Source organism: Podarcis filfolensis, assembly GCF_964270895.1.
Source record: "Podarcis filfolensis genome assembly, chromosome: 14".
Taxonomy (NCBI): Eukaryota; Metazoa; Chordata; class Lepidosauria; order Squamata; family Lacertidae; genus Podarcis; species Podarcis filfolensis.
The window spans coordinates 24604609-24631676 of record NC_139616.1 but is presented as its reverse complement, the minus strand read 5'-3'; the positions used below and the strand labels follow the sequence as shown (position 1 = coordinate 24631676).

The 27068-nt window shown below is 46.3% G+C and overlaps 2 protein-coding genes and 1 long non-coding RNA gene across 9 annotated transcripts in view; 2 read left to right on the top strand and 1 right to left on the bottom strand.

Annotated features, from left to right (window-relative positions):
• Window positions 1-27068, bottom strand: part of LOC310749660 (tigger transposable element-derived protein 1-like) — a 462962-nt gene that overhangs the window by 356370 nt on the left and 79524 nt on the right. The gene's annotated exons all lie outside the window — the stretch shown is intronic.
• MEGF11 (multiple EGF like domains 11) overlaps window positions 1-27068 on the top strand; it is a 331350-nt gene that overhangs the window by 299183 nt on the left and 5099 nt on the right. For 2 of the 7 annotated variants that reach the window (XM_083586294.1, XM_083586292.1), the window contains 4 exons: window positions 636-764; window positions 1111-1341; window positions 17295-17351; window positions 23708-23914. In XM_083586294.1, the coding sequence (XP_083442420.1) occupies window positions 636-764; window positions 1111-1341; window positions 17295-17351; window positions 23708-23914 (624 nt within the window). Of the gene's footprint in view, window positions 1-635; window positions 765-1110; window positions 1342-8198; window positions 8318-11365; window positions 11433-17294; window positions 17352-23516; window positions 23594-23707; window positions 23915-27068 lie in introns of those variants that run through there. The other 5 variants (XM_083586291.1, XM_083586296.1, XM_083586297.1 and 2 more) reach the window with 5 other exon arrangements.
• Window positions 1-27068, top strand: part of LOC310749843 — a 313237-nt gene that overhangs the window by 281070 nt on the left and 5099 nt on the right. The gene's annotated exons all lie outside the window — the stretch shown is intronic.

Sequence of the window (27068 nt, the reverse complement as noted above, 5' to 3'; positions counted from 1 at the left end):
GCTCTGCTGTCTTTCTGCCCAAGTCATAGGTGGGCAAACCTATGGGCTGCGTTCAACCTGCAGCCCCTTGGCCTCACTCCCCCACCCCACCTTCCCAGCCTCTCCTGCTCCTTCCCTGCTGGAAGAGATTCCCTGCCTTAAACCCTGGAGAGCTATTGCTAGCCAGTGGAGGCAATACTGAACTGGATGGACCAGTGGTCTGGCTTGGTATAAGGAAATTTCCTCTGTTCTTGTGTACCATGGAGATTGCCATTACGGTTAGCTGCCTTGAGTAATAGATGCATGTTAGAAGAGCAGGATATATGAATCATTATACTAACAAATCCTCCATTTAAAAATATGCCATATTTTTCCGTGTATAAGACTATATTTTTTCCTAAATTGTTGAAGTTTAAAATAAGGGGTCGTCTTATACACAGATAGTGCATAGTGCATTTTCTTAATTTTGGGTTAAAAAAATAGGGGTCATCTTATACATGGGGACGTCTTATACACAGAAAAATGCGGTATATGTAAAAATGGTCTCTTCCTGTCAAAGTTCTCACCGACCATTTCACCCTTTTTACACACGCACACACACACAGCTTTCTTGCGGTCCATAGACCCATAATTTTTCACCCTTTTTGAATTTGCAGAATGCCCCCCAGGAACATTTGGTTACGGTTGCCAGCAGCTGTGCGAATGCATGAACAACGCGACCTGCGACTACGTTACGGGCACCTGCTACTGCAGCCCTGGCTTCAAAGGAATCAGGTGTGACCAAGGTGAGACAAAATCCCTTTGCCTTTTCTTTCAAACTGAGTGCCCAAGTATCTCTTTCGGCAGCCTCTCAGCGATGGGTGAACCCAAGCATGGGACTGGCAAGATGAGAAACTAAAATTGACATTTTTGCCCATCCTTTTGCCCCGGTGTAGGGAGGAAAAACCCTTGGATAGGGGCAGCGAGTTACAAAATATTTTGCTGGTGTTGCAAATGTTTCCATCCAGTATTTGTAGTCCAGAGATTCCAAAGAGCCGGGAGGGAGGGAGGGAAGGAGAGATAAACGCCTCTCCTTGCAAAATGGGTTTCTGCCACTCAATTTAACAGCACATTGTGAATTATTTTTAACAGCGGCTCTCATGATGGAAGAATTAAACCCCTATACTAAAATTAGTCCCGCTCTTGGATCGGAGAGGCATTCAGTGGGAGCCATCATTGGGATTATTATCCTCCTGCTAATTATTATGGTTCTGCTGGCACTCTTCGTGTGGTATCGACGGAAGCAGAAGAAAGGCCACGACATGCCAAGCGTCTCGTACACGCCAGCCATGCGGATGACAAACACCGATTACTCACTCTCTGGTAAGGGACACTTCCTTTCCTTATGGTGATGCGATGCGGGCTCTGACGCTTTTACGAGGGAAGGGAAATAAATGTCAGTTTCTTTTTGGCACAAAGGACTTCTTCGTTTTCCTCTTGGACGCTGCCATTCCCCAAAGTCTTACCTTGGATATGTAGGGAAGCCAGGACAGACAGAGGCTAGTGGGTGGAGCAGAGAAAATAGCCTTGCTCCTCCGCCCCCCAAAAAGCAGCAGCGAGAGAAGGGCCATAGCTCAGTGGTAGAGCAACTGTCTTCCATGCAGAAGGACCCAAGTTCATTCCTCAATGGAATATCCAGATAGGACTGGGAGGTAACCTTGCCTGAAACTGTGCTGCTGCCAGTCCGTGTAGACAACACTTGGGTTAGATGGGCTGGCGGTCTGCCTATGCCCTGTGTTGCAATGAGAGGCAGAGAGACCGAGTTTCTCTAACAGCCTTTGCCGACAGCTGTGCTAGCTGGGAGCTGGAGTTCCAAACATCTGGAAGGTGCTAGGTTGGTAAAGGCTGAACTGCAACATTCCAAGGCTTGGTTCTCTAGAGGGATATTCCCATAGAAGTCAGTGGGAGTTCAGTAGCAAAACTATACACACACATACACAAAATGCACAGGTTATTTGTGTTCTGGATGGAGTTGCGCTCCCCCTAAAAAAAACAAAACCAAGTTTGAGATTTCACGGCACTTTGGGGCCCAACTCTGTCATCTGAGGGGCGCAAGTGGCCTTGATGGCGCGGACCGCTCTTTGCCATCCTGGGCTGCTGGATCATCACCCATGACCCCTTTCCAGACAGAGATGCCCTAACTTCAGTCATCCATGCTGGGGTAGCTTCTCAGTTGGGCTACTGCAATGCATTGTACACAGAGCTGCCCAAAAACTGTGGAGAGTGAAGAATGCTAGGGTGCTACCTAGGAACACCCAACTTGCCGGTGCAGAGAAGGCTGGGGTGGATCCTGGTCCATTTCTGGGACCAGTTCAAAGTGTTTGCACTCCCTGCTATAGCCCAGGATAACTGGCAGGTCCGTCCGCCAGCCCATCTCTACAGGGGTCTGCCCCAAGCTGTGGGGTCCTCTTCAGAAGCCTCTCCCTGGGAATGCGTGCTCTTCCCATGTGTGATGGGTAGCAATCGGAGAAAGATGCTTCTGGGTGCTGGTGGTGGGGATGCCTCTATTGCAGAATGCCCTCCCTAGAGTGGCTTGCCTGGCAACAGCCGGGTTGTCGTTTCTTTGACATCAGCTGCTTTGGTGTCATTTTCACACCAGATGGAAAGCTTAATAATAATAATAATAATAATAATAATAATAATAATAATTTATTCATTTAATTTTATTTGGAAGATTGATATCAGACAGTTTGATCAAAGAGCTGTCTTAAAGTAGGGTACATAATCATAAAACTGTACATAAGACGCAGCTAAAATCCGCAAAACTTTTTTTTAGAAAAAATATACACATAAAATAATCATCACTAAGACACAGATAAAAGCACTAAAACTTTTAATAGTGAATAAAGATAGCTGCGTTTATATTTTCTTCTCTCCCATTTTCATCTTCAGCGTTTTGTTCTCATGCTTCTCTTTTATTTACTAATTCAGATTTGCACTGTTATTTTATCGCTTTTATTTTAATATGCTTTTTTCATGGTGCATGGTTGTATTTTTATCTTTATTGTGAGCTTTCCTGGGAAAGTTTCTTTAAGGGGGGGGGTGTATGTGTGTGCGCGCACAGAACTACCAACCAATTTCAGTAACCCTGACAACAACCTTGTAAGGTTGGCCAGTCATTAATATGACTCTCAGGTTGCAGATGGATGACTGAAACTGGGAGTCGTTTGCCTCGGGTCACTTAGTGTGTCCCTGTAACATTTGAACTCGGTGCTTCTGGCTCATAGCTCAGGGCCCCTCTAGACTGATGAAGGGTAGGGTTTGCAAATATCTTCTTCAGCATGTCATTGATTTAATAATAGTTCACTAGTGGTGCATTTACACTGTCTGCACATCAGTCTGCTTTATTAACTGGTTTGTGATGCTTCCTCACTGTTACCGGATTATTACCATCCTCAAGGGGCTCTCAAGCTCTAGCACAACGAAAGTGGTACCCCAAAAAGCACATCTGGGTTATTTAAAGATACAGGATTTCAGCAGGAAGTTGTGGGATATGCACTATTTGGAAACGAAGCGGTGTGCCCACCTCGAAACGTTTGCAAGTGGAAATGGAGTTGAAAGCTAGGCTCATGCATAACTGCCCTAATATCGTCGTGAGCGCATGAATGCACAATAAAAACACAAAGTCTGGAAGGGCTCTCGGGTGCAGCCCAACATTCTCTGCTGCCATCCACAGGCACCGTTCCGGATACTGTTTTATGCTCCAAAGCATAAATTGGTTTTGAAGAGCTCCAGTTGCTGCAGCTCCCTCAATTTTACGATTTTGTGAGATTGTCAGGGAGTCCACAGAGCTATAGTCCTTGGGATTACTTGGATCAAAACTGTGATGGATAAGCCACCCAGCTTGCAAGGAGGAGAGGCAAAGAAGGGGCTATATATCCTCTTCTTCCAAACTACCCAGATAGTCTTTTGCCAGCATCCCTGGGGGAAACAGCCATAAACTTTCTCCAGCAGTAATGCTGCAGAAAACTCCATTTTGATGAAATGCATCCTCCGTGCAGAGAGGGTCGTATCCATCCGTAATTCCAGTGGTAAATTGCTTGCTGTCTGTGGAGAGTACATCTAAATTCCCAGAAGCCACAACGTTCCCTGGAGAGAGAGCCAGTGAGAGTGAAAACAGAGGTTGGGGGGGTCCCAATTCCATTCTCCCAAATTATCCCTTCCTACCCTGTGGCCAAGCCCTCTTGCCATGGTGTCCAACCCCTCTTCACAGTCACCTTTCGACCATGCAGTGTACTGACTATGACAGTTGTGTCACTGCCAGCCTTTGCGTGGCAAGTTCCCGACCCCCCCCCCGGTGGAAATAATGACACATGACACAATTATTAAGGTTAATGGGCTAAAAAAGGCCACAACTTTCTTGGTTACAGGTGAAGAGCGGTATTGGCTTAGGCATTAGTCCTAACCGACTATCCAACTCCAGCCCATCTGCTCGAAGTCTGGGAAGGGTTAACCACCAATAGGGGGGAGTCCTGCTGATGCACATCAACTAGGAACTCCCCTGGGGTCACCGCTAGGGGGCGTGCCTTGGGCCCTAACCTCCTTAGGCTTCGGACAGGGCCACGCCCCCTGGAATCCTTTAACGGACTACCCTTCAATATGCGGGGCAGGTGATGGCGCTACCTCCCCTCTTCCATCTACAGAACAAATACCAATGCCTAACCGCCAATACCCAGAAAGTTGTGACGATTTGCTATGAGGTAGGCGAAAACCAAGTGGCTGGTGCCAATTTGCCAAGTGGAAAAATTCCTACCAGGCCCCTCAGCGGCGACCAACCAAGGTCCATAGCAAGGTCAAGAAACGAAAACCTTATAGGGCAGGAGGGTGAGGAAAAAGCAGGAACAGCTGACAGGCGGCAAAGAGGGGGAGGGGCAGAATTTTTGTTGTGCTTACCTTCCTTTTGAGGTAACCCAAGGGCTGTTTGCGAGTGTCTTGTCTTTCATCCTACAAGTCATATTGTGCATTCTGCTTGTCTGCACTTCCTGGAAATTCTATTACATCCTTGGGTGGGCTTTGCTCGAATCGCAGGAAGCGGTGAGAAGGCTGCCCACTGTACTCCTGTCGGCTGTTCATTAAAAAGGAAAAATGGATAGGTGGGGTACTGTTTTTTCACAGCAAGGGCCACATTCCCTTCTGGGCAGCCTCATGCAACTGATGGAAGGGGCACAGGTGGGTTGAGCAAGGAATGCAGTGTGCCTTTGTGCACTAGGCTACTTCCTATAAATGCTCGCACACACACCCTCTGCTTGCCATCCAGACAGGCAAGAGGCATTATGAGAGTTCAAGGACACTTTCCAGTAAGGCAAAAACCCTCAAGGAGGATGGAAAACAGGGCCTAGAGCAGCGGTTCTCAACCTGTGGGTCCCCAGATGTTGTTGGACTACAACTCCCATCATCCCTGAGCTCTGACCTTGCTAGCTAGGGATGATGGGAGTTGTAGTCCAACAACATCTGGGGACCCACAGGTTGAGAACCGCTGGCCTAGAAGGTGTGTGGTCTTGGGAAAGCCCTGGGGTCCAGATAGAGAGGCTTGGGGCCACATGCTTCCTCCAGGCTTGATGTCCCCCACCCCTGTTTTAAATGAAGTCCCTTCAGCAGTTGAGGGAACTGCGTCACCTGGAGAAGAGAAGACTGAGAATGGATGTGATAGCCTTCTTCAAATAACTGAAAGGCTGACACACAGAGGGTGGAGCAAGCTTGTTTCTGCTGCTCCAGAGGGCAGGACTCGAACCAATGGATTCAAATGACAAGAGACAAGATTCCACCTGGGCATTAGGAAGAACTTTCTGGCAGCAAAAGCTGTTCAGCAGTGGAATGGCCTGCCTCAGAAGGTGGTAGACTCTCCTTCCATGGAGGTTTTCCTACAGATGTTGGCTGGCCATCTGTCAGGGATTCTTTAGCTGTGATTTCTGGCAGTCCAGGGAGTTGGATTAGATGGTACATAGGGCCCTTTCCAACTCTACAATTCTATGACTTTTAAAAAAAACAGTGCAGTGAGCTTTGTTGTGAGGAAAAAGGGAAGGACTTCACCTAAAGACAAAATCTCGAGGGCTTGGTATCCAGCCTCCCCCTGTCCCATGGCCCAATGTAAGCCCATCACAAGGTCATCTCCATGGGGCAAGTCAGGAAGCAAAGGGCAGATGCGGACACACCATCGTTGTCCCCTGCACAACGAGATGGCAACCCCAGTTTCACACACACTGAAATCAAAAGACCTTCTTAAGCAGATGAGGCAGGGGAAGGGGAAGAAAAATTTTGAGTAATCGGAGGGTGGATTTTGGCACAGCGCTAATCTATTCATTCCAAGTCTGCTCTTCTCCATCTGACAATTAAAGTTTGATTCCAGCCTTTCATTAACCAGAGGGATCCTGCGGAGGTACTGCACTCCCACCCCCAAACCTATATATTATTTGTATCCTTGAATCATGAAGTTTTCACTTAACAAAGGAAGCACCCAAGTGTGCCGGTGAATTTTCCAGTCCAGTTACCAATGTTTTTGTTTTATCGGTAGAGGTCTCCCCCAAATTAAGATTTTTAATTAATACAAGGTAAATGAGAGCCTGCCTGCTTCTTTTTCTTGTTCTTGCTTTCCAAAGCTGCTTGCTGTTCCCTGCATCCTTATCGGTCTTTTAATTCATCTGGGAGTGGTTTAATTGCTAAATTGAGTTTGTTTCACTCTTCCGAAGGAAGTGTTGCTATTTTGATCTTTATGGGGTGGCGGTTTTTGTTCAATGGCAAGGCAAATGGATTGCCAACAGATGGTCGTTAAAGTTGGCAGCTCTGCATCCCTTAAATAGTTGGCATTCCTCTCTGGGTCGTCATAGACTTTGGCCGAGGAGAAGGTAAAGAACTGTCACTGATTCATGGATGTTGTTATCCTCAGGGATGTGTCTCTGCAGAACGAGGCCCCAGGAGAGCTGCTCTGTTCCCTCCTATGTGCCTGTCACAATTTTTGCTGGCTCTCCCTCAGGAAGGCGCTGCCTTTTCCATGTTGCACCAAGGGATCAGGATCTCTCCGAGCTCTGTTGTGAATAGATTTCACTTTTGTACTTTAAAAAAAAGTGTCAATTAAAAACTCTAGACATCCTGCATGCATTGTGCAGGTTTGCATGGTTATTATTTATATTATTTTTTGCATACTTTGGTTCTGAGGGGGAAGGAGGGGCTATTAAGAACATAAAGAGAGCTCAGTTGGATCAGGCCAAGGAGGTGGAACATGCCTATTGTGGCTAGTAGCTATTGAGAGCCTAATTCTGATGAATCTGCCTAAACCCCTTTTAAAGCCACCGTAGTTGATGGCCATCACTGTCTCCTGTGGAAAGCAGAGCAATGCATTTGGCACCAGTTGGGCTACAGGAGTTGCCAGAAGGAGGCATGCAAAGCGCGATCCAAAGGTCTTAGAGACTCTACTCCAGATTTGTGTAGCATTTACTCTTTAGCCTTTTCTTCTCCCAAATATATCTGGCAAGGCAGCCAACAGAGGTTGAGGATCAGAGCTTTTCTTCTCCTAAATGGGCTACCTTCCCAGATTGATGAGCCCCATCTGCCCCTCACATCCCTCTACAGCACATGTAGAAGTACAAAATAAAATCGTTCTTTAAACAAATTTAAGGGGCAACCCACACTGGTCAGTTGGGCAGGGGGAATGGGAAATGGAGGAGAGGAGATGGAATGGATTGCTGGGAAGATGGTGTGGCTGATTGGCTGGCTGGCACCAACCCTGAACAGGAGTACTTCTGCTAGGAGGTGCAAATGCAATGCAACTGTTTGTTGTAGGTCCCACTTGCATACATCTTAATTACAAGGTGGGGTTTAAACATGCTAGACATGATCTCTGTGTTTGGATGGTCTTGCACATAGAGCTTCATATTTTTATGCATCCTCCAGGCTGCATTCAAATTTATTCTTTGCACTGTACCAGAGACTGAGTCTTCCATGGTCCCTGTCTTCCACAATGGTTGGTGCAGGGCTGTGACTGAAGGGAGGGGGGCGTAGCAAGGCAAAAATATTCCTGGCTTGACAGATCGGAAGTGGTGGTGTGGTTTTGTAGCCTAACCTGCCCATGTGTGTGTGTGTGTTTTAGCACATAGGAGTGTGCACATAACACTCTCTCCCTCTCTTCCCCTCCTTCCTCTCGTGCAGCTCCAAAAGAGTGTTGTGATGACTTGTTTTCTTCCCAGATATATCTCAAGGTAACAGCAATGCACACTGTTTTTCCAACCCAAGCTACCACACCCTGCCATGTGGTGTGACTTCACGGTTCTTTCCCAGTAATCTGGATGGAAACCTCTCCAGTAAGGTAGATATGACCCTTGTCTTGCCCTCCATTCCTGGCACCGTTCTCCCCGGTTCAAGGAAATGTGCCATAATGGTTCTGTTTAGTTGTCATGGCTGAATAAGCCTGGGGTAGGCAAAGTGGCACCCTCCAGATGGAATACAACTCCCATCATGCCTGATCATTGGCCATGTTGGCTGGGGCTGGTGGAAGCTGGAGGTCAACAACATCTGGAGGGCACCATGTTGGCTGTCTCTGGAATAAGCTACCCAGCTCAAGGACAACCAATAAGGTGCTTTCTAGATGCTGTTGGACTACAGCTCCCACCAGTCCCCAGCTAGTATGGACAGTGGTTAGGGTTGAGGGGAGTTGTGGTTCAAGATCTGGAGATCACCATCTTGTCTGCCCCTGGAATAAGCTACTCAGCCCATTGACAGCCAACGTGGTGCTTTCTAGATGGTGTTGGACTACAGCTCCCATCAGTCCCCAGATAACACAGTCAATGATCAGGGATAATGGGAGTTAAGAAGAGACTGCTGGATCAGGTAAATGGTCCATGTAGTCCAGCATCCTGTTCTCACGGTGGCCACCCAGTTGGAAGCTCACAAGCAGGACCTGAGTAGCACAGCAACTCTGGTCACCTGTGTTTCCCAGTAACTGGAATTCAGAAGCATTACTGCCTCCAACCATGGAGGCTTGAAGCCATTGATAGCCTCCATGAATTTCTCCATTCATCTTGTAGTCCAACAACATCTGGATGGTGCCACATTGGCTAACCCTGACTTAAGTTGGTGAAACTGATCATGCTGTTGCAGTCCTCAGCTTTCACAGGTGGATTGAAAGAAGAGTCAGATCAGGTGAAAAACGACAAGGATCTTCCTTATTGTGGCTTGAGGCAACAACAGCTTTCTCCAACCTAGTGCCCCCCAGATGTTCAGGGCAGCAATTCTTATCAGCCCCATACTAGGGCTGATGGTAGGTGTAGTTCCAAAACGTCTGGAAGGCATCAGGTTGGGGAAGGTTGGGGTACAGCCGCCTCTATGATGCACACCTTTTGTAGGGTATTGCAGCAACCCAACATGGCTGCCTTTCTGGAATTTGTCTCTTTCAAAAGTAACTCCTCTGTTGTGCATCTAACGAAGTAGACTAAGACTCTAAGAGAGCTCTCATGGCAACAAAACTCGTTAGCTTTTAAGGTGCCGTAAGACGTCCGATCTGCTGCAACGGATTGAGGTGCTCACTCTTTATAGAAGATTTGGGTTCTTTCTGGTCACAGGTGGACCCATTCTTGCTCCCTTCTAATTGCATAGTTAGCTTATTGTCTCTTGCAATGGTGTTCTCTGACAAGGGTGCAGTTCCCTGTTGCAGGACTGGCTAAGGGATTGGCTGTAGCTCAGTGGCAGAGTATCTGTTTGGCATGCAGAAGGTTACAGGTTACCCCAGCATCTCCAGGTAGGGCTGGGGAAATCCCCTGTACAAAATCCTGGAGAACTGCTGGCAGTCAGTGTAGACAATATTGAGCTAGACGGACCAATGGCCTGGCTTAGTATAAGGCAGCTTCCTATTTCCTTGTGTCTTAAGGGAAGGACCATAGCTCAGCAGTAGAGCATCTGCTTTGCATGCAGGTCCCAGATTCAACCCCCAGAATCTCCAGCTAGGACAGGGAATGTCCCCCAAATGAGGACAGCCGCTTACAGTTACTGCATAGACAATACTGAGCTAGATGGAGCAACGGTCTGGTTTGGTATAAGGCAGCATCCTATATATAGGAATAATGCTTCCACCCTAGGATTGGCTGGCTGGAAAGTCACATGCTAGAGCACTTCTTCATTGAACTCCCACTCAATATACTTTCACCACCCACAACCAGGTTCTTTGTAACTTCAGTTCCCTGTTCTCATCCAGCAGCACCTTAGCCTCCATTCATCCCCAAATGATGGTGGGAAGAGGAGCTCAGAACAGCTTGCCATAGCTCCTTAGGGGAAATCTGCCAGGTGAATTGTGAGTGATGTGTCTTTCAGATGCCACTCACAATAGAGAGCCTTTCCCCCATCCTTATCATGAGACTGGGAACATGGGAAGAATTAACCCTTTCCAAACAATATGCAAACAAACACAGCTATCCTCCAAAATTTGTTGATCTCCAGTTTTTGTGATGCAGCCCACAAAATGTATAGAAGTGCACATATTAGCAGAACTTATTCATAAGAAGGCATGTATTAGTAAATAAAAATTTAAAAATACAGAAATGCATTATATTAAGAGGAGACACTTGCAAAAAAAAAGTGTATATTGATGAGGAAATTTGCATACAAATATTGGAGGGAGGGAGAAAGGCACACTATAATACTGATGAATTTTTGCAAGGACTTTTTTTGTTAAAATTGCAAACTGATAAGAAAATGTGCTGAACTGAAGACGAGAAAAATGAGGAATTGAGGGTAACCAAAAATTGACAGATTTCCCATCCCTACTTGAGATGCTGAGCGAATCCCAGTTGCAACAGACTGAATTGTTTCTGCAACTACCTCCTGAAACTCTGTTTGGATTTTGCTGGTGGATCTGTTTTGAGCATAGTGATCTCCTCCAAGCTTGCTGATTTTTTCCCTTGAATTGGAAGAATTCCTCTCCACTATGTTGATTAAGTGAACCTCCCTCTTTTCCGACTAGTTTTGTGACTGCATGCTAGTATCATTTTGTGGTGGTGGTAGTTTTTTAATATATATATAAGCTCCTTCCCCCTTCACTGTTTTCTCCGGGTTGTGTCTTAATTTGTAAGTCATTTGCACAAGCACCTGAATATTCTCTTGGGGGGGAGGCAGTTGTGGCTCCCCTGTCCTTCTCAGCATGCTGTGGTGTAGCCAAGCTCATCTCCTTCTCATCGCATCTTCTCTGTCCTGCCAGTTTCCAGAGTTCCCAGTGAGTCTAACTAGCTTGTTCCAAGGAAAGACTCTCAGCTTCACTTCCCCACCTGCCTATTTCAATTTCATTTTTCAACCCCCCTTGGCTTTGTTGGTGGGGCTCTTTAATTGCTTCTGCATTAACTCCTTGCTGTCGTGACTCTTTGAACAGCTCAGTAATAAAATCCTTGACAGACGCACTGCACACTGGAGAGCTTACGGCTATCTGAGTGATCTAGGTCAGTAATTTTCATCCATTAAGTCATTTGAAGTCCCAGGTCCACTTAAAATATGAGTTTATGCAATCAAAAGACCCTTGCTTCCTTTAAACAGTCCGTTGTAGGTTTTCTAAAAACCTACCCAGGTGGGTTATGTCCTACCACAAATAAGTCTGTTGGAAGTCCTAGACTTTTGTTTTGTATAATGCTGAACTTCACAGGTGAAGAGAGTTTTGTCCAGGCTTGGGAGAGTGCCTGATTGGTCAGTTCTCTTTATTTAGTGGATGGCTTAATTCTATGAGGACTTTGGGCTCTTCCACACTTCCTCATGTCTTGCTGCTTTCCCCTGGGGAAAACCACTCTTCAGTGCTCAGTCAGAGCAAATGGAAATAGGATTGCTGTTTGTTCCAATTTAAAGCTAGAGTGACTTTTCCCTGGGAAAGGAGCAGGGCAAAGGGGGAAACTGCTTGGACCCATGCTTTCTAGGCATGAGACAAGAGGAAGTGTGGACAAGCCCTTTGTTTCAGTGCTGCTTTCTGTCATAGAGGTGGCACTATAGCACTGTTTGATATATGGAGTCTGATGGTGAAAATCTCATACAGAGATAGCCAACAGCACTGTAGCGGCATCTAGTGGTAGAACATGTGCAGTACAGTGCAGTGCAGTACAATGCAATGCAATGCAATCCAATGCAATATTAGAACATCCAAGGAAGAAAAAGCACTTTGATTCCAATCTAACCACAGAAATACTCTTCTTCTTCTTCTTCTACTCTCTCTCTCTATATATAAACATTTTGCAAGTTGTCTAGCAAGGCATAAGCAGTGTATCAAACTGATATTGTCAGGCTGCATTTATATTTATATATTTTCTGTTCCTGATTCCTGGCTTTATTTACATACAATCATTATTAATTGTCATTCTTAGTGAATCACTATCAGGTTTCATGACCATGAAATGGTATATAAATTTTGTGAAATAAAATAATTGCAGTATTAATTTTTAATTGTTTTATTAGATACTTTTTTATTTCTCTTCATTATTTATGCACTCACAAGGCACCTAAAATTTACTAAGCACTGTGTAGAGATTTATTCAGCGCTGTATGCAAGCTCACAGTCTACTAGACATGATACAAAAGGGGGGAAAGAGTGAGAAAGGAAGAGGAAAATCAAGCAAATTCAAATGCCAGTTCTTTAAGTTGCGTAATTGATCGACTAGCTTGAATGGCCAGTGAGAAGGAGGTGGTTCTGGGAGAAAAGATCAAATGGCAGCTGGTCCCAGATAACCTGATGGAATGGGCTTGGCTACCATGTCCTCTTCCACAGATGCAGCCAGATAGAAGTGGGAGATGTGGAGCCAACACCAGCATTAACAGTTTCAAGAGTAACTACTTTCTGCCTGGTTTTCCTCTAAATTCTCCCGCCCTGATGCAGTTCATACTGAGAAGTTCATACTGGCCATGATCGCTGAGCATTCAGGAAACATTAGGGCCAAACGGAGACCACCTGTTGTTTCCTGGGCGCTGAAAGTTCAGAATGACACTCCCTCATCCACATATATACACAGAATGGCGAATGCCACCACTGATAAATTTCATTGTGGGATGGTTGAGCATTGGAAAAGACTTAGCAGGCCAGATCAGGCCAACAGTTTGTTACCTCTAGACTAAGTCCTTCCTCTTGTTACCTCTAGACTAAGTCCTTCCTCTTGTTACCTCTAGACTAAGTCCTTCCTCTAGATTTATGGCCTTTGTTGTGAGCTTGGGTTTAAGTTCATCACAATTCTTTTTCTTTCCAATTTAATGACCCATTCAGCTAGATTATCCATCTTTAATTGCTTTGGGGTGGATATAGCGCTGGCGCAGGTTTGCAAACAGCAAAGAAACAGGGAGAATTTGGGTGTGTATGTACATTTCTCCCTCCCACAGAGAGTTCTAGCAAAGTTAGCTGGGTTGCAAGGACATACCACTTTCCTGCGTTTTCTAAACTACCACTTTTTTTCAATTCAGAGACTATAACAGGAGTGCAGAACTTGTGGCCCTCCAAATGTTGTTAGATTCCAGATCTTGCTATTCCTCAGTTCCCATCATTCCTGGCCATAGGTCATGTTGTCTGAGGTTGAAGGGCACTGGAATCCAACAGCTGGAAGCCTGCACTACAGGCTTGTCCAGTTAGTGATTTCCCAATATCTTTGTTTGATGGCTTGATCAGTGTGTGTGTGTGTGTGTGTGTGTGTGTGTGTGTGTGTGTGTGTGAGAGAGAGAGAGAGAGAGAGAGAGAGAGAGAGAGAGAGACTGTAGAGAGTCCAGATATTTTTCTTTTGGGCTGCCCATTGTAGCCCTATCACCTTTCTTCTTTGGCGATCACTCGTAGCCAAGTAAGATTGTCTTCCATGAAAACAGTCTTAACCCTGAGTCCGTAAGTGACTGTGGAGGTCCAATTCTGGATCCACACGTCCATCCACAGGTTTCCGGGCTGGAGTTGATCACGGTGAGGGCTTGTCAAACGTGCCTTCCCTTTAGTTCGTTTCTCCCTTTTGTCTTGAGTCTGTGCTTCTTCAAAGTCCATGACACCTTTCGTAACAACGGTTCTCCAATTGGAGCGCTCATAGGCCAGTGTTCATATATGAATACCAGTATATAATTTTCCACACACAAAAAAGCACTGGCTTTGATGCAGGCCATAGCTGAAAGACTGGCGCCTTCAAGGTGGCTGATCTAGGGAATGAATGCAGCCCAAACCACAGCAGCATGGGCATACAAATCAATACAAAACTGAACTGGACCTTCTGCCAAGCTGTGCCAAGCAGATGATAAAGGGTCTGGAAACCAAGCCTTATGAGGAATGGTTGAGGGACTTGGGTATGTTTAGCCTGGAGAAGAGAAGGCTGAGAGGCGGTATGATAGCCATCTTCAGATATCTGAAGGGATGTCACACAAAATATGTTTTCTGCCATTCTCAAGGGTAGGCACAAAACCAGTGGATTTAAAGGACAAGAACAGAGATTCTGACTAAACATTAGGAAGAAAGTTCTGCTGGTAAGAGCTGTTCCTCAGTGGGATGGACCACGGCAGAAGATGAACTCTTCTTCATTGGAAGTTTTTAAATAGAAGTTGGATGGCCATCTGTCAGGGATTCTTTAGCTGTGATTCCTGCATGGCAGGGGCTTGGACTAGACGATCCTTGTAGACCCTTCCAATTCTACCATTCCATCACCCATCAACACGAGTCTTGCATATGGTTGCACCAGCTTCTATTGCTTTATAAAAATAGTGGGCAGTGGTGGCTTGTGCCCATTGGGACTGGTGGGGGGGGGAGGCAGGGAAGCCAACTGTAGGTGGGACCAGAGTCAATGGGTGGTGGAACCAACTTATTCTAGTTTTGTCCCCATCCTGCTTCCCCCCTCATTGACTTCTATAGGGGCAAAACTGAGACTAAGGACAAGCAAGCTGACAGCCAGAGCCACCCCCTGGGATGGTTGTTAAGGAAGAAGGCAGGCAAGTGGCTGAGGGCAGACTGAGGTTGCTGGGGCAGCCTCTGTTGATAGTGGTCTTTGTGTGAGAAAGGGGCAAGGAGGAAACCCTGAAGAAGCCTTATCCTACTCCACATGCACCATCTCTCTCAGGCCTCTGCAAGTGAGCCTATTCCATGCCAGGGGGGTTGAGCATGGTGCATGTGCACCAGTCATAGAGCACTGGGATTACTATAAAACCAGCACACCTGTGTGTGGCCAGTCCCCTTCATAGCAAATGTGGGTGCTGACCATCAACAGAATTGGGAGCCAAAGTGGAGCCACTGGGGGAAAGGTGTAGGCATCAGCAAGCTCAGGAAACCCTATGTCAGGCATAGGCAAACTCGGCCCTCCAGATGTTTTGGGACTACAACTCCCATCATCCCTGACCACTGGCCTGTTAGCTAGGGATGATGGGAGTTGTAGTCCCAAAACATCTAGAGGGCCAAGTTTGCCTATGCCTGCCCTATGTTTTGCAGAAGTAATTTTTAAAAAATCATCCCCCCATTGAGATTTTTTATTATTATTATTTTAATGGTCCTCTGAGGGCTGGGCACATTTAATAGTCATGGAGTGTTGAATCAGGAGGAAAAGGGGGGGGGAGTGGGAGTGGAGTAGAGTAAAAATCCTTTTTTTGTTGTTACCACCCCAGATTTTGCAAGGGAAACATTTTGAAGTTGAATGTCAACTGCAGACGGGTGTCCTCAAAGCCAGGCCGGGGTGGGGGGTGGGGAATTTCCCATCCGCCTCATTGAATCTGTGCAAATTTTAAGTGGCTTGCAAAATGCCCCCACGTTGCATCATATAATAAGGCATCTCATTTTGAAGGGACTAACCTTCAAATCCACCAGCGACAGAGGGCTTCAAAGTAAGTGCTGCAGATGCATATTTATACCTCCATTGTGTTAGATCGCTCCCTAATTTAGCTGAGTCCCCAGCAGGAGATTTTCCCACTTTTCTCCTGATGAGGAGATTTCCTTGCCAAGGGTTTCCAGCTGTAAGAGAGTGCATTGAAAATAGAAACCCATCCATGCTATCTCCATCTGCAAACAGGTGCAGAGGTAGCGGGATTATGGGGTAGAGGCAGCCCAGCTCCTTTGAAATCAGAAGAAGTTTTGCCATTGAATGTGAACACCCCCCATTTCCCCCTTTGCTTGGAAGAATTTAATGGACTAGATTTTTCATATGAATGTTTGCACCACACAGAGTGGCCTGAACAAATTTTACATGCCAGGCAATTTTTGCATATACTTAAAAAAATTAAAAAAAAATATCCAGCTAATGATACCAGTAAGGGAGGGATCCATAGCTCTCCAGAGCACTGAAGGCACCCTTCTTGACCACTGCACAGCTCTCTAGAATGGCTTTGACCGCTCTGCACAGGTGTAGTGACAGCAGGAAGAACAAACCTCTGTACTTCCTGTCTCATACGAAATAAATCTTTTGCAGCCTCTCTAATGGGGAAGATGCTTGCACCAGGGACACATTTAAAGCTCTTTTAGTACCGCTTCTTCACCCCCGGTTTCTGAAATTTCACCAGGGGGTCAAGTGTTCTCAAGAATGCCTTTGGGCACCATGAGGCCTAGAAACTTGCCTTTTTTCAAAATGCACCCAAATTGGATTAAGTCCTTGCATATTGTCTCAAACTGGGTCTGCTTTCAGTAGTGGGAGTTAGTGGCATGCCAGATGAAAATCCTCCTCCCCAAGTGCCCTGAGACTTGGGGTGGGGGGGGGGAGGAATTCTACTCACTTCACATATGTAAAACTTACCTAATTTGCACTTTGGGAAGCAAGATGAGAAACTGTCATTCACCCACCCTTCGAAATCTGCAGTTCTCCAGCCAAGTCATGTGTATGTAAATGCACATGCTAGGATAAAGTGTGCATATGCATGCATATATTAGGGGGAATTGTTTTGTAGAAGAAAAAAAGTGCATTTTTGCCCACACACAAATCAGTGAACTGCAAAATTTTGAAGGATGGTGGTGGGCCAGTCCACGGATTGTTTCAGAAAGTGAAAATTAGGTAGATCTGCCTTAAAATGCGAAGAGAAACTCATTTCTCTGCTAAAGCGACTTCTGGAGAGAGATCCAGACATCCTCCCATCCACATGCCACTTGATCTTTGCAAGATGATTCAACACACTTCTCCCTCCCTCTGCTTATTCCCCCCCCCCACTCAAAAAAATAATATCCCTTGTGTCAGCCAGCAGAGAGCATTGGGCTCCCCCCCCCCCCCCCCGTGGTCAAGCACTCACTTTTCCCTGACTCTGCATCACAGTGAGCCAAAGGAGACACATCTTTCTGCTGCACAAGTCCAGTTTGCATAAAGTTATTTATGCATTTTCCATTGTATATTATTTTTGTGCAGGTGCTTATGGGATGAATAGACGTCAGAACACATACATTATGGAAAAAGGCTTCAAAGGTATAGTATCTGATGCTGGCAAGTGACCCCATAGTGGCCAGTTTGGGTAAGGCAGGAGAGGTGAGCTCGCCAGCCCCAAACATCTGCAAAGTGGTTGCTGGTCGGTCTGCAAGCAGGCAGGCAAGCCGGCACGTTTTTTGAGACCTCTGGCGACAGCCCAGCTTTGACTTGGAGCTTTGCCATGCCTGTTGATCTCTGCCCTACATTCCTGCCGTTATTGCCTTCCTCCTCCATTGGCCAAACGAATTAGAACTGAGCTCTCTGTTTAGGAAAGCCAATGGAAGGAGCACTTGGTAGATGTGGGTCCACAGCCCACCTCTGATGTGGACTTGCCATGTGGTTTTGAGGCAACTCGTCCCCTGTGCCTCAGTTTCCCTACTCCCAAGGGCGGCAGGCCTTCAGCCTGAGGGCCGCATTCCTTCTGAGCAACATTCCGGGGGCCAGTGGTGGGCGGAGCCAGAAGCAAAGCTGGGCAGAAGAACGAATGTAAATGTTGCCTTTGTACGGTAGGATAGAATCTGCATATGCTGAACACACTCATCCTCTGGAAAACATCTGGTTTCAAGGACATGTTCCAGTCAGGCCAAAGCACTCGAGGAGTGTGTGTCCTGAGAAGAGCTCCAAGGGCCAGATAGTGAGGCCTGGGCGGCCATATTTGGCCCCTAGGCCTGAGGTTCCCCATCCCCGCCCTACCCTGAAAATGGAAAGAGTGGTGGCTTACTTGGAGGGTTGCTGTTAAAATATCTGCTCGAGAAATAAATGTTTTCCCTGAGCCTTAGAAAGACTAGATTATAAGAGCACTGCACTGAACTTTTGTGGATTTAAGGGCTAAAGAGCAGGGATCAAAAATGGTGGCATGAAGAGGGTTTTCCTTCTCTTAAGAAATGTTTTCTTTTCTTTGCTGCTTACTTACTTGCTGCATTTATATCTCATATTCCATCATGGTGCTCAAGGCAACTCAGAACTGGGCTCCAGGCACTAGCCAGGCTCCGACTAGCAGAAGAAATGTTTTTAATTTCTCTCTGCAAGCTGCCCAGACAATCTCTGGTTATAGGGTGGCAGATATACGCTGAAAATAAACAAGGTCCCTGTATCATATGCTTTCAGACCCGAGCACCAAAATCAGGGCCAGCGCCAGAAATAGTCATGGAGTGGATCTACACAAAGCGGTGGGGGTGGACCGGGACCACTAAATTTATGTCAGGAATTAGATCATTATAACAAAATAAAATAAAACCATTGGGAAAAGGCATATAAAAATTTTCTGCTTTCTAGCGCCATCTGGTGTTGCATGTTTATAGCACCTTCAAATCGCTGTTTCTTTACTAGTGTAGCTGAGTCCATGGTTGGTCATATTAGCAAGGCCCCTCGGCCCAGTGACAAAGTTCCCCTGGACCTGTTCCGCCTCTCAACAAAAGAGCATAAGAAGAAGAGCTCTGATGGATCAGGCCATTCTGATCCAGCATCCTCTTCTCACAGTGCCCCACCAGGTGCCTGTAGGAAACTAAGGAGCAGAACATGAACACAAGAGCCCTAATCTCCTGTGTCTTCCAGCAACTGGTATTCAGAAGCATCCTGGCTAGTCGCCATCCTTTGTGAACTTCTCCAATCCTCTTCCTAAAGCTTTACAAGTTGGTGGCCATCGCATTCCCATAGTTCAGCTATTTCCCCTCCCCTCTTTGTCCTGAATCTTGCAACACTTAAACCATTGCAACCAGCTTGCTGGTTTACATGCCTCTTAATCTGGCTCAAGAGAAAGCTTATGGGGAGAAGGAGGAGCAGGAGTGGCTGTGGTTAAAAATTCTGCATTAAGAAAACAACCATATATTTGTGGGGGACTATGATGTCTGATTGTATGCTATCAGGTGATTGACAGGTGGAGGCCAGTCTTGAAGGGTGAGTCACATCCGGATCCACCTCCAGATCTGAGTAAATTAAGGTCTTAATTTAGCACCAAAACTGATAATGATGGAAATAGGTGTGTTTCCATGGTAGAGCATCTCATGAACTTTGTTGGGGAGCCACCACTGAAAAGGCCCATTCGCACTTTGCCACCCACCACACCACCCTCAAATGAAAGCTCTGAAGGAGACCACAGGGTTGGGCTGATTCATATTGAGGCAGAGACAGCCCGTACAGCATTCTGGTCCTGAGCAATTTAAGCTTTTATGGGCCCAAACTGGAGCTTTGACGTGACCCCAGAAACTAATCCGTAGCCAATGCAGTCAGGCCACAATTGGGCTAATAAGCTCAGGTCTTTTGGTTTCAGTCCGTAATTCGGCTGCTGAATTCTCCACTAGGTGCAGTGTCTGAATTATCTTCAAAGGCAGCCCCATGTATAATGCATTATAGTAATCTAAGAGATGCTGAAGTGTGTCTAACTCCCCTCCCCCCCAAAAAAAAGAAAAGGGAAAGAACTTTTGAGGTGGGATTGTGAAGTTTGGAGCCAAAACTGCAATGGGACTTGGAAGATCTGATTTCCCCGTGTGTGTCCTTTTTCTCATTTAAAACCCACGTACAAGAGCCCCCTTGTTTATGGACAATTGAAGCAGTGCCGCAGCAATAGGAGAAGTGGGAGAAGGAGTATTGGTTAACTCCAGGCACACAGTAATATCAGCTGCTGGAAACCACAGGAGGAGAGAATGCCTTTGCTCTCTAGTCCTGCTTGCGGACTTACCACTGGGGCATCTGGTTGGCCACTGTGAGAACAGGATGCTGGACAGGATGGGCCATGGGCCTGATCCAGCAAGCACCTCTTATGTTCTCAGAGGGGGTTACATAGCATAGCATAGCATAGCATTTATTATTTATACCCCGCCCATCTGGCTGGGCTTCCCCAGCCACTCTGGGCGGCTTCCAACAGAACACTAAAATACAATAACCTATTAAACATTAAAAGCTTCCCTAAACAGGGCTGCCTTCAGATGTCTTCTAAAAGTTTGGTAGTTATTTTGCTCAGCATCCGGGCAGAACAATGGGGGTGGAGACGCTCCTTCAGGTATACTGGACCGAGGCCCTTTAGGGCTTTAAAGGTCAGCACCAACACTTTGAATAGGGAAAGGGGGTTTGAATAATTGTAAGAAAGAAAGAAAGAATCTCAGTCGCTAGAGCATGAGACTCTTAATCTCAGGGTGGTGGGTTCAATCCCCACCTTGGGCAAAAGATTCCTACATTGCAGGGAGTTTGACTCAATGAGCCTCAGGGTCCTTTCCATCTCTACAATTCTACGATTCGTATGCTTGCAAAAGCCCGTGGTACAGTTTGCATGAAATTTGCACGTGATAATTTCTATGTATAGATATTTCAGGGCAAAGTAAGATGGTGGTTGGGGAGGTGTCACTACATTTCACAGTGCACCCCACTTTTTTTGGCCCAAACAGCCCAGAAATGAATTCAGTAGTAAAGTGGAAGCTTTGCGCTGTGAGGCTCTGTTAACAGTAAGAAATAAATGGGCCTCTCTTATGAATAAATAAGAAAGAAATAATATATTCAGTTTACATCATGCCCTTCTTCCTGAAGGAGCCGAGGGCAGCAGACGCAGCAATGATAAAGCACCAACAAAAATTAAATCCAATAGCAATCAGTTTTAAAGTCTCATAAGGTAGTTAGGAACATTCTAAAAAAATGTGTATCTGTGAGTTATTGGTAAGACAGAGTATTTTTGTTGTTAGTATGACCAGCCCTTCCCCAGCGGGTCCCAGGGCAGGTTACAACAATTTAAAATTCAGAACTAAAGAGTTAAAATAGATTGCAGTCACAGGATGAGCACTGAAAATGCACATCTCAGGTGTCAAAGGCCAGGGTGGAAGTGCATCTTCAGCATTCGCTGAAAGATGTATAGAGAAGAAGCCAGATGCACTTTAACCAATCAGGACGAGAGGCTCCCGCTCTCAGAAGGGCAAATGCAAATAGAAGTTATGACTCTGTATGCAAATATGTGACCTCACCTGTGAATTCCTGCGTGAGGAAGGAAATGCAAACATTCATCGCTCAGCAAGCAGTGAATAGTGGAGTCAGAAAGAGACCCTGGAGGCATTTTGTAATTTCCAAAGGCCATGGCAAGCACAGCCAGGCCAAAATGGCAGCCAGTGTTGTGTAGCCGTTGGACTAGGACATTTCCCCCCAATTCCTACTTAGTCATAAAGCTCACTGGGGCTGTTCACTGGGGCCCTTCGCTGCCTCTCAGGGTTTTTCTGAGCAAAGAAAATGCCAACTTGAGCTCCTTGCAGGAAAGGTGGGATATAAATGTAACAGTCATTAAAAAAAAAGCAGGCTGTTCCCAAAAGAGAACATAAGCATCCAATATGGAGCTCGTTCACCAACCTTGTAAAAACTCAGGTACTTTCCATCATGAGAGATTTTTAATCCTTTCTCACTCTCCAAGCCAGTTCCCTGGTGAATTGTCTCTCGCCCTCCTTCACACCTTGAAGCTGATCTTAGCTGGAAGCAGGGAGATGGGTGCCAATATCATGCCTTTCCCCACCTTCACAGCCCATTCCTGCTTCAGAGCAAGGCGAGTTGTGTCAGCCTCGTGCCACCGTCCCCAGCCTGGTTTCCTCCAGATGTTACGAACTACAGCTGGGGCTGATGGGAATTGTAGTCCAAAACATCTGGAGTGTGGCAGGTTGGGGAAGGCTGAGTGTGTTGCGGGATGGGTGCAGTAACTAACTAGGATTGGGAAGAGCCAGGTTCAAATCCCCACTCATCCACAAAGCTCGCTGTGTGACCTTCAGACGGTCATTTCTCCCAGGTCAAAAATAACTTCTGGTGTTAAATGCATGCAGATGGTTAAGAAATGCAGATATCATCAGAAGCAGAGAAAGAGAGAGAGCTATCAAGATGGCAGCAAGTGTGGCAGTGGAATGCCTGTATTTTCAGCAAGAAAACCCAGAGATCACAAGGACGTAAGGGTAGCCCTGCTCTCAGAGCGAGATGCCTCAATGGGAAACCCGCAAGCAGAACCTGAGCACAAGCGCCTCCTCCCCTCCTCCTGTGGCTTCTAGAAGTTGTACTCAGTAGCATCGCTGCCTCTGACTACAGAGGCAGAGTTAGAGCCATCCAGGGTGGGGTAGACTTTGGGTCACATGACATAATTCCTCTGGATCCTCCTTAAGAAATCTGAGAGGTGGGGAGGGAACCCCAGCTAATATCCTTAAAGTGACAGGTAAGTGACCATCATCCGATTCCCTCTTTGTATCCACAATAGAGCCAACCAAGCTTTTTTTTTTTACCTGGTGGTCTGAGGCTCTCTGCAAGATTGCAGAGCAGGCATTCTCCTTCGCACCTGAGATGAATGTTTCCTGTGTTACGATAAGATGGTGGTGTCAGCCTTATAAATGATGTTGCCGTGTATAATGTCAGTGGTGATTTGCAGGACCGCAGAAGCAAAACAGAAATGTCAGGTCCCTGCCCCACAGAGCTTCCAACATTCCCAGTCGGGAAGTCAATGAGGGGAGGGAGAAGCAGAGATATCAATGGTTTTATTTCACATTTTGGGGGGGAAATGCTGTTTGTCTGAAAAAAAGGCAGAGGAGGAAGGGGAGAGAAGAGGGAGCAATGTGCAAACTGGATTTTACCTTCCCGTAGAGATCACAGAATTTCGCTGCTAGCAAGCAATCTTCCTTCTAAACCTATTTTAACATGAAAATCTAATCATGCCATTCTGGACTTTTCCCTGTAAAGCAATTAAAAGAAACAAACAAACAAACCCATGTTGCATTAAATGTGGTGCGGGATTTCCGGGTGCCACCCCTGAAACAGGTATTATACCCAGTATGCCAAAAGACTTTGCTTGCTAGCATGGTTCTCTCTGCCAGGGAGGAGGGTGGGACTTGTGCATGATCTCTTGGTATGGAAAGGGGGATCTTAACCAGTGTTATCTTTTAAGGCAGGGGTCGCTGGTTCATGGCCCTCCAAGCATTATTGGACTACAGTTCCCATCAGCCCCAGCCAGCATTACCAAAGGCCAAGGATTTATGGGAGCTGTACCCCACAACATCTAGAAGGCTGCGGATTGTTCCAGCCCTGCTTTGAGGGATGTGGGGAATGGTGGCATGGGGTGGTTGTGTGTGTACATACTGATGTTCTTAATGTAGCAAATGAGACCCTTTTGACCGCAGAGTCCGTGGCACTGAAGGGCTGTTTTCTTTCCTACTGAATGTTCAGGAAATGACTTGCGAATGAGTTTGGATGAGCAGATGGTTTGGAGAGACAGTGGTTCGGAGATCCCTGAGGCGTAACTGGTGGGTCCCTGTGCTGTGCGCTCTGAGGGCTAGAAACCCCCTCCTCCCCTCCCCCTTCTCCTCGAGGTCCGGTCGCATGTGTGCTAAGAGGCCGGCCCGGCTCTTGTCTTGCAGACTATATGAAGGGATCTGCCTGCAGCTCCAGCACCTGTTCCCTCAACAGCAGCGAAAACCCCTACGCCACCATCAAAGACCCCCCCATCATGGCATGCAAACATTCCGAGAGCAGCTATGTGGAAATGAAATCTCCCGTTCACCGGGACGCATCCTATTCTGACACACCAGCCTTGTCAGCAGCTAATAAAAACATATACGATGTTGGTAAGTATCTCTGGTGATCCAGCTGCAAGCAGGGAGGTCCAGCCGGTGCCGGGTCATCAGCGGTGGTGCAGTCCAAGTGTTGCTGCGTTAATACTCCCCGTGGCCCCCTGCCCATTCATTGGCCACACTGGCGGAGGCCGATGGGAGCTCAGCAACATCTAGCAGGGGAACCACACTGACGACCCCTGGCAAATGGGCAGGCCCAAAAATATACACCGACAGCTCATTGCCCATTGAGTTGGTGCGAAGTTACTACTGTTTCCTTTGCAAACTGGCAAAGGGCTTTCCCAAAGTGTGGTTAACTAGCAGTGGTGTAGCGTGGGGGGCGGTGGGCCGTAGCCCTGGGCACAAATTTCCGAGGGGATGCAATGAGACGCCCCCATGACAGGCTCCTTCATCAAGCCTGGGGCTGCAGGGAGGTAAGCGGTGCCAGGGCAGGACCTTTGGGGCTGGGGTGGCGGTGGCGGTGCTTTCACCTCACAGCCAGCAAAGGGACCCCCACTTTTGCCCCGCCCCTGGACCAGCCAAGTGGGAGGGTGCTGCCACCACCACCCACCAAGGAGGGAGGGAGGAAGAGGAAGGCAGGAAAGCACTGCCAGAGCCATGCTCAGAGCAACACAGCTGCGCTCCTGCCTTTGTGTTTCGCTGCCTTATCCATGCTTCCGGGTTGGGGCTGGTTTGGAAGGAGAGGCTCGCTTTATTAGATGCTGGCCAGTGAAGGGACTGACCCCTACCCAGTCCACCAGGGGGGCCAACACTTAGTGAGCCCTGGGCACCGGTAACCCACGCTATGCCCCTATTAACTAGGGCTATGTGGCTTCTTCGTCCAAGAATAATTATTTCAAGTTCCACATCCCAGCAATCCAAATTGCATGACGTGCCAAATTTTGCGCCAGTATGCTTAATTTGTTTTTATGCACATGCCTGTGTTTTCCTAATGTTTTCACTGTTCTGCATAATTTATTTGGGGCCTCCTTAGCCATGGGAGGGACCAGTGTAAGGCTGCTGAAGCCTCTCTTCCTAGATTGCTGTCAGGGGTGGATGGAGCAGCCTGGTTCTGGTCTGTGTCACTTTTCGCCTGCGTTCATTCCTAAGTCTGTTTGGTCCTGATTCCAAATTAATCTGCAATTAAATAATAATAATGATTCACCTGGGAATTGGTATAGGAAGAGCATGTTTCATCTCGGTGTATGCATTTTTAAACAGATTTGAGCCTAATGCATTTCGTACTTTGAGCTGAGAACTATATTGCAAACTCTGGGAAAGTTTGGAAGCCAAAGGATACTTAAGTTCCGATTCAAACATCGGTTGTGTCAGTGTACACCAGAATTCACTAAAAGAGAATTCCTCCAGCTTCCATAAATATTGGTAATCACCTAGAAGCTTGTGTGTGGCTTTTGCTCATGCACTTTTGGCTGGAGGCACTAGAAACATGGTACACCACCAGTGTGGTGTAGTGGTTAAGAGCGGTAGTCACGTAATCTGGGGAACCGGGTTTGCGTCTCCGCTCCTCCACATGCAGCTGCTGGGTGACCTTGGGCTAGTCACACTTCTCTGAAGTCTCTCAGCCCCACTCACCTCACAGAGTGTTTGTTGTGGGGGAGGAAGGGAAAGGAGAATGTTAGCCGCTTTGAGACTCCTGAAGGGGAGTGAAAGGCGGGATATCAAATCCAAACTCTTCTTCTTCTTCTATATTTGGGATTTTAGAGACAGGGGAGGGGGAGAAAAAATAGGGGTTCTGAGTAACCTGAGCTTTACATCCATTACCACATTTGCTGTGTGTACGTTTTTCTTAGAGATGGGTGTTTCTGTCAATTTTGGTTTTATTTTTCTAGACTTAAGTACATTTTGGCACACTTCTACATCAGTTTGAAATCTTTTTAAAGTTTTTAATTTTGCCAGCATTTTTGTGTGCATTTCTAACATAACTGTGATAAATTTCTTCTCAGATAATGCATTTGATATATTATTTTCTCTTTAACATTATTATTAATTTTCTTGCTTCGGGATTTTATTTTAGTATTTGCCCTAATCTGGGGAGACCCATTGAAAGCAATGGACCTTGCTCACTAGGTCCATTAATTTCAGTGAATATATTATAATCCAGTTGGCTACAACCCAAAGCTTTAATACTAATGATCTGTGTTATGCTTTTATATTCTGTTTTCGTATGCCACTCTTGGCTATTCTCGGATTTTGGAGCAGTTAAATAAATATAAGCATATTTATGCTCACTTTCACCTACTAGTTTATTGGAGAAGAAAAACAAATAGAACAATTAACAACAATATCAGGGAAATAACAAACATCCACTTCCAATACTGGGTAAATCAGAGGTACAGAATGAAATGTAAACAGTCAAAAAGAGGTAGCAAACAAGATCTACAGAAAATAAAGATCAGAAATAAGTTTTTTTTTTAATGTGATATAGTACGTATGGGAGCCCTCAGAAAGTAACATATAAGCCCAATAGTGTGTAACTATTTCCAAATAAAGTCATACACAGTAGACACTAAATCTCTTAAACACAAAAATGCCGCAGGATATCTATAAAACATGTTTAAACCATTAATAGTGGTATTTTTCCATCTCTGTGGTGGAAAAGTTCAACGGGAGTCTGTGTGGTACTCTCTGGATGGTGCTGGATTTCATCTCAGCAGTCCTAGGAAGCATGGCCAATGCACAGGGGATGGTATGAGCTAAACATCTAGGCAACACTATGCCAGCTACCTATGGGGGAGAGAACAGACATTGATATGCTTTTACTGCCAAAGTTAACGTAGAAAGAAGCTTTTGCTAAGGGAATAATTGTCTGAAGCAGCTGATGGTAGAGGTAGCCAATGTGTTGCTCTGCAGGTGATGTTGGACTACAACTCCCATCCCTCTTGTCTGTTGGCCATACTGTCTGAGCCTGGTGGGAGCTGGAGTCCAGTAACATCTGCAAGGCACCATATTAGCTACCCCAAAGCTTGGTAGCAGAGCTAAGGAGCCTCGGCTCATTACTAGAACAACCCATCCCAGAATTCCTTGTTTAGAGCTAACAAGCTTTGGAATGGATCATTCTCACAGTGTTTGCAGAGACATCTTTTGTCTTTAGCGTCTTTCCCCGAGTCTTTTGTTTCTGAAGAGGCGGCTGCTTAGAGGAGGCTATTCA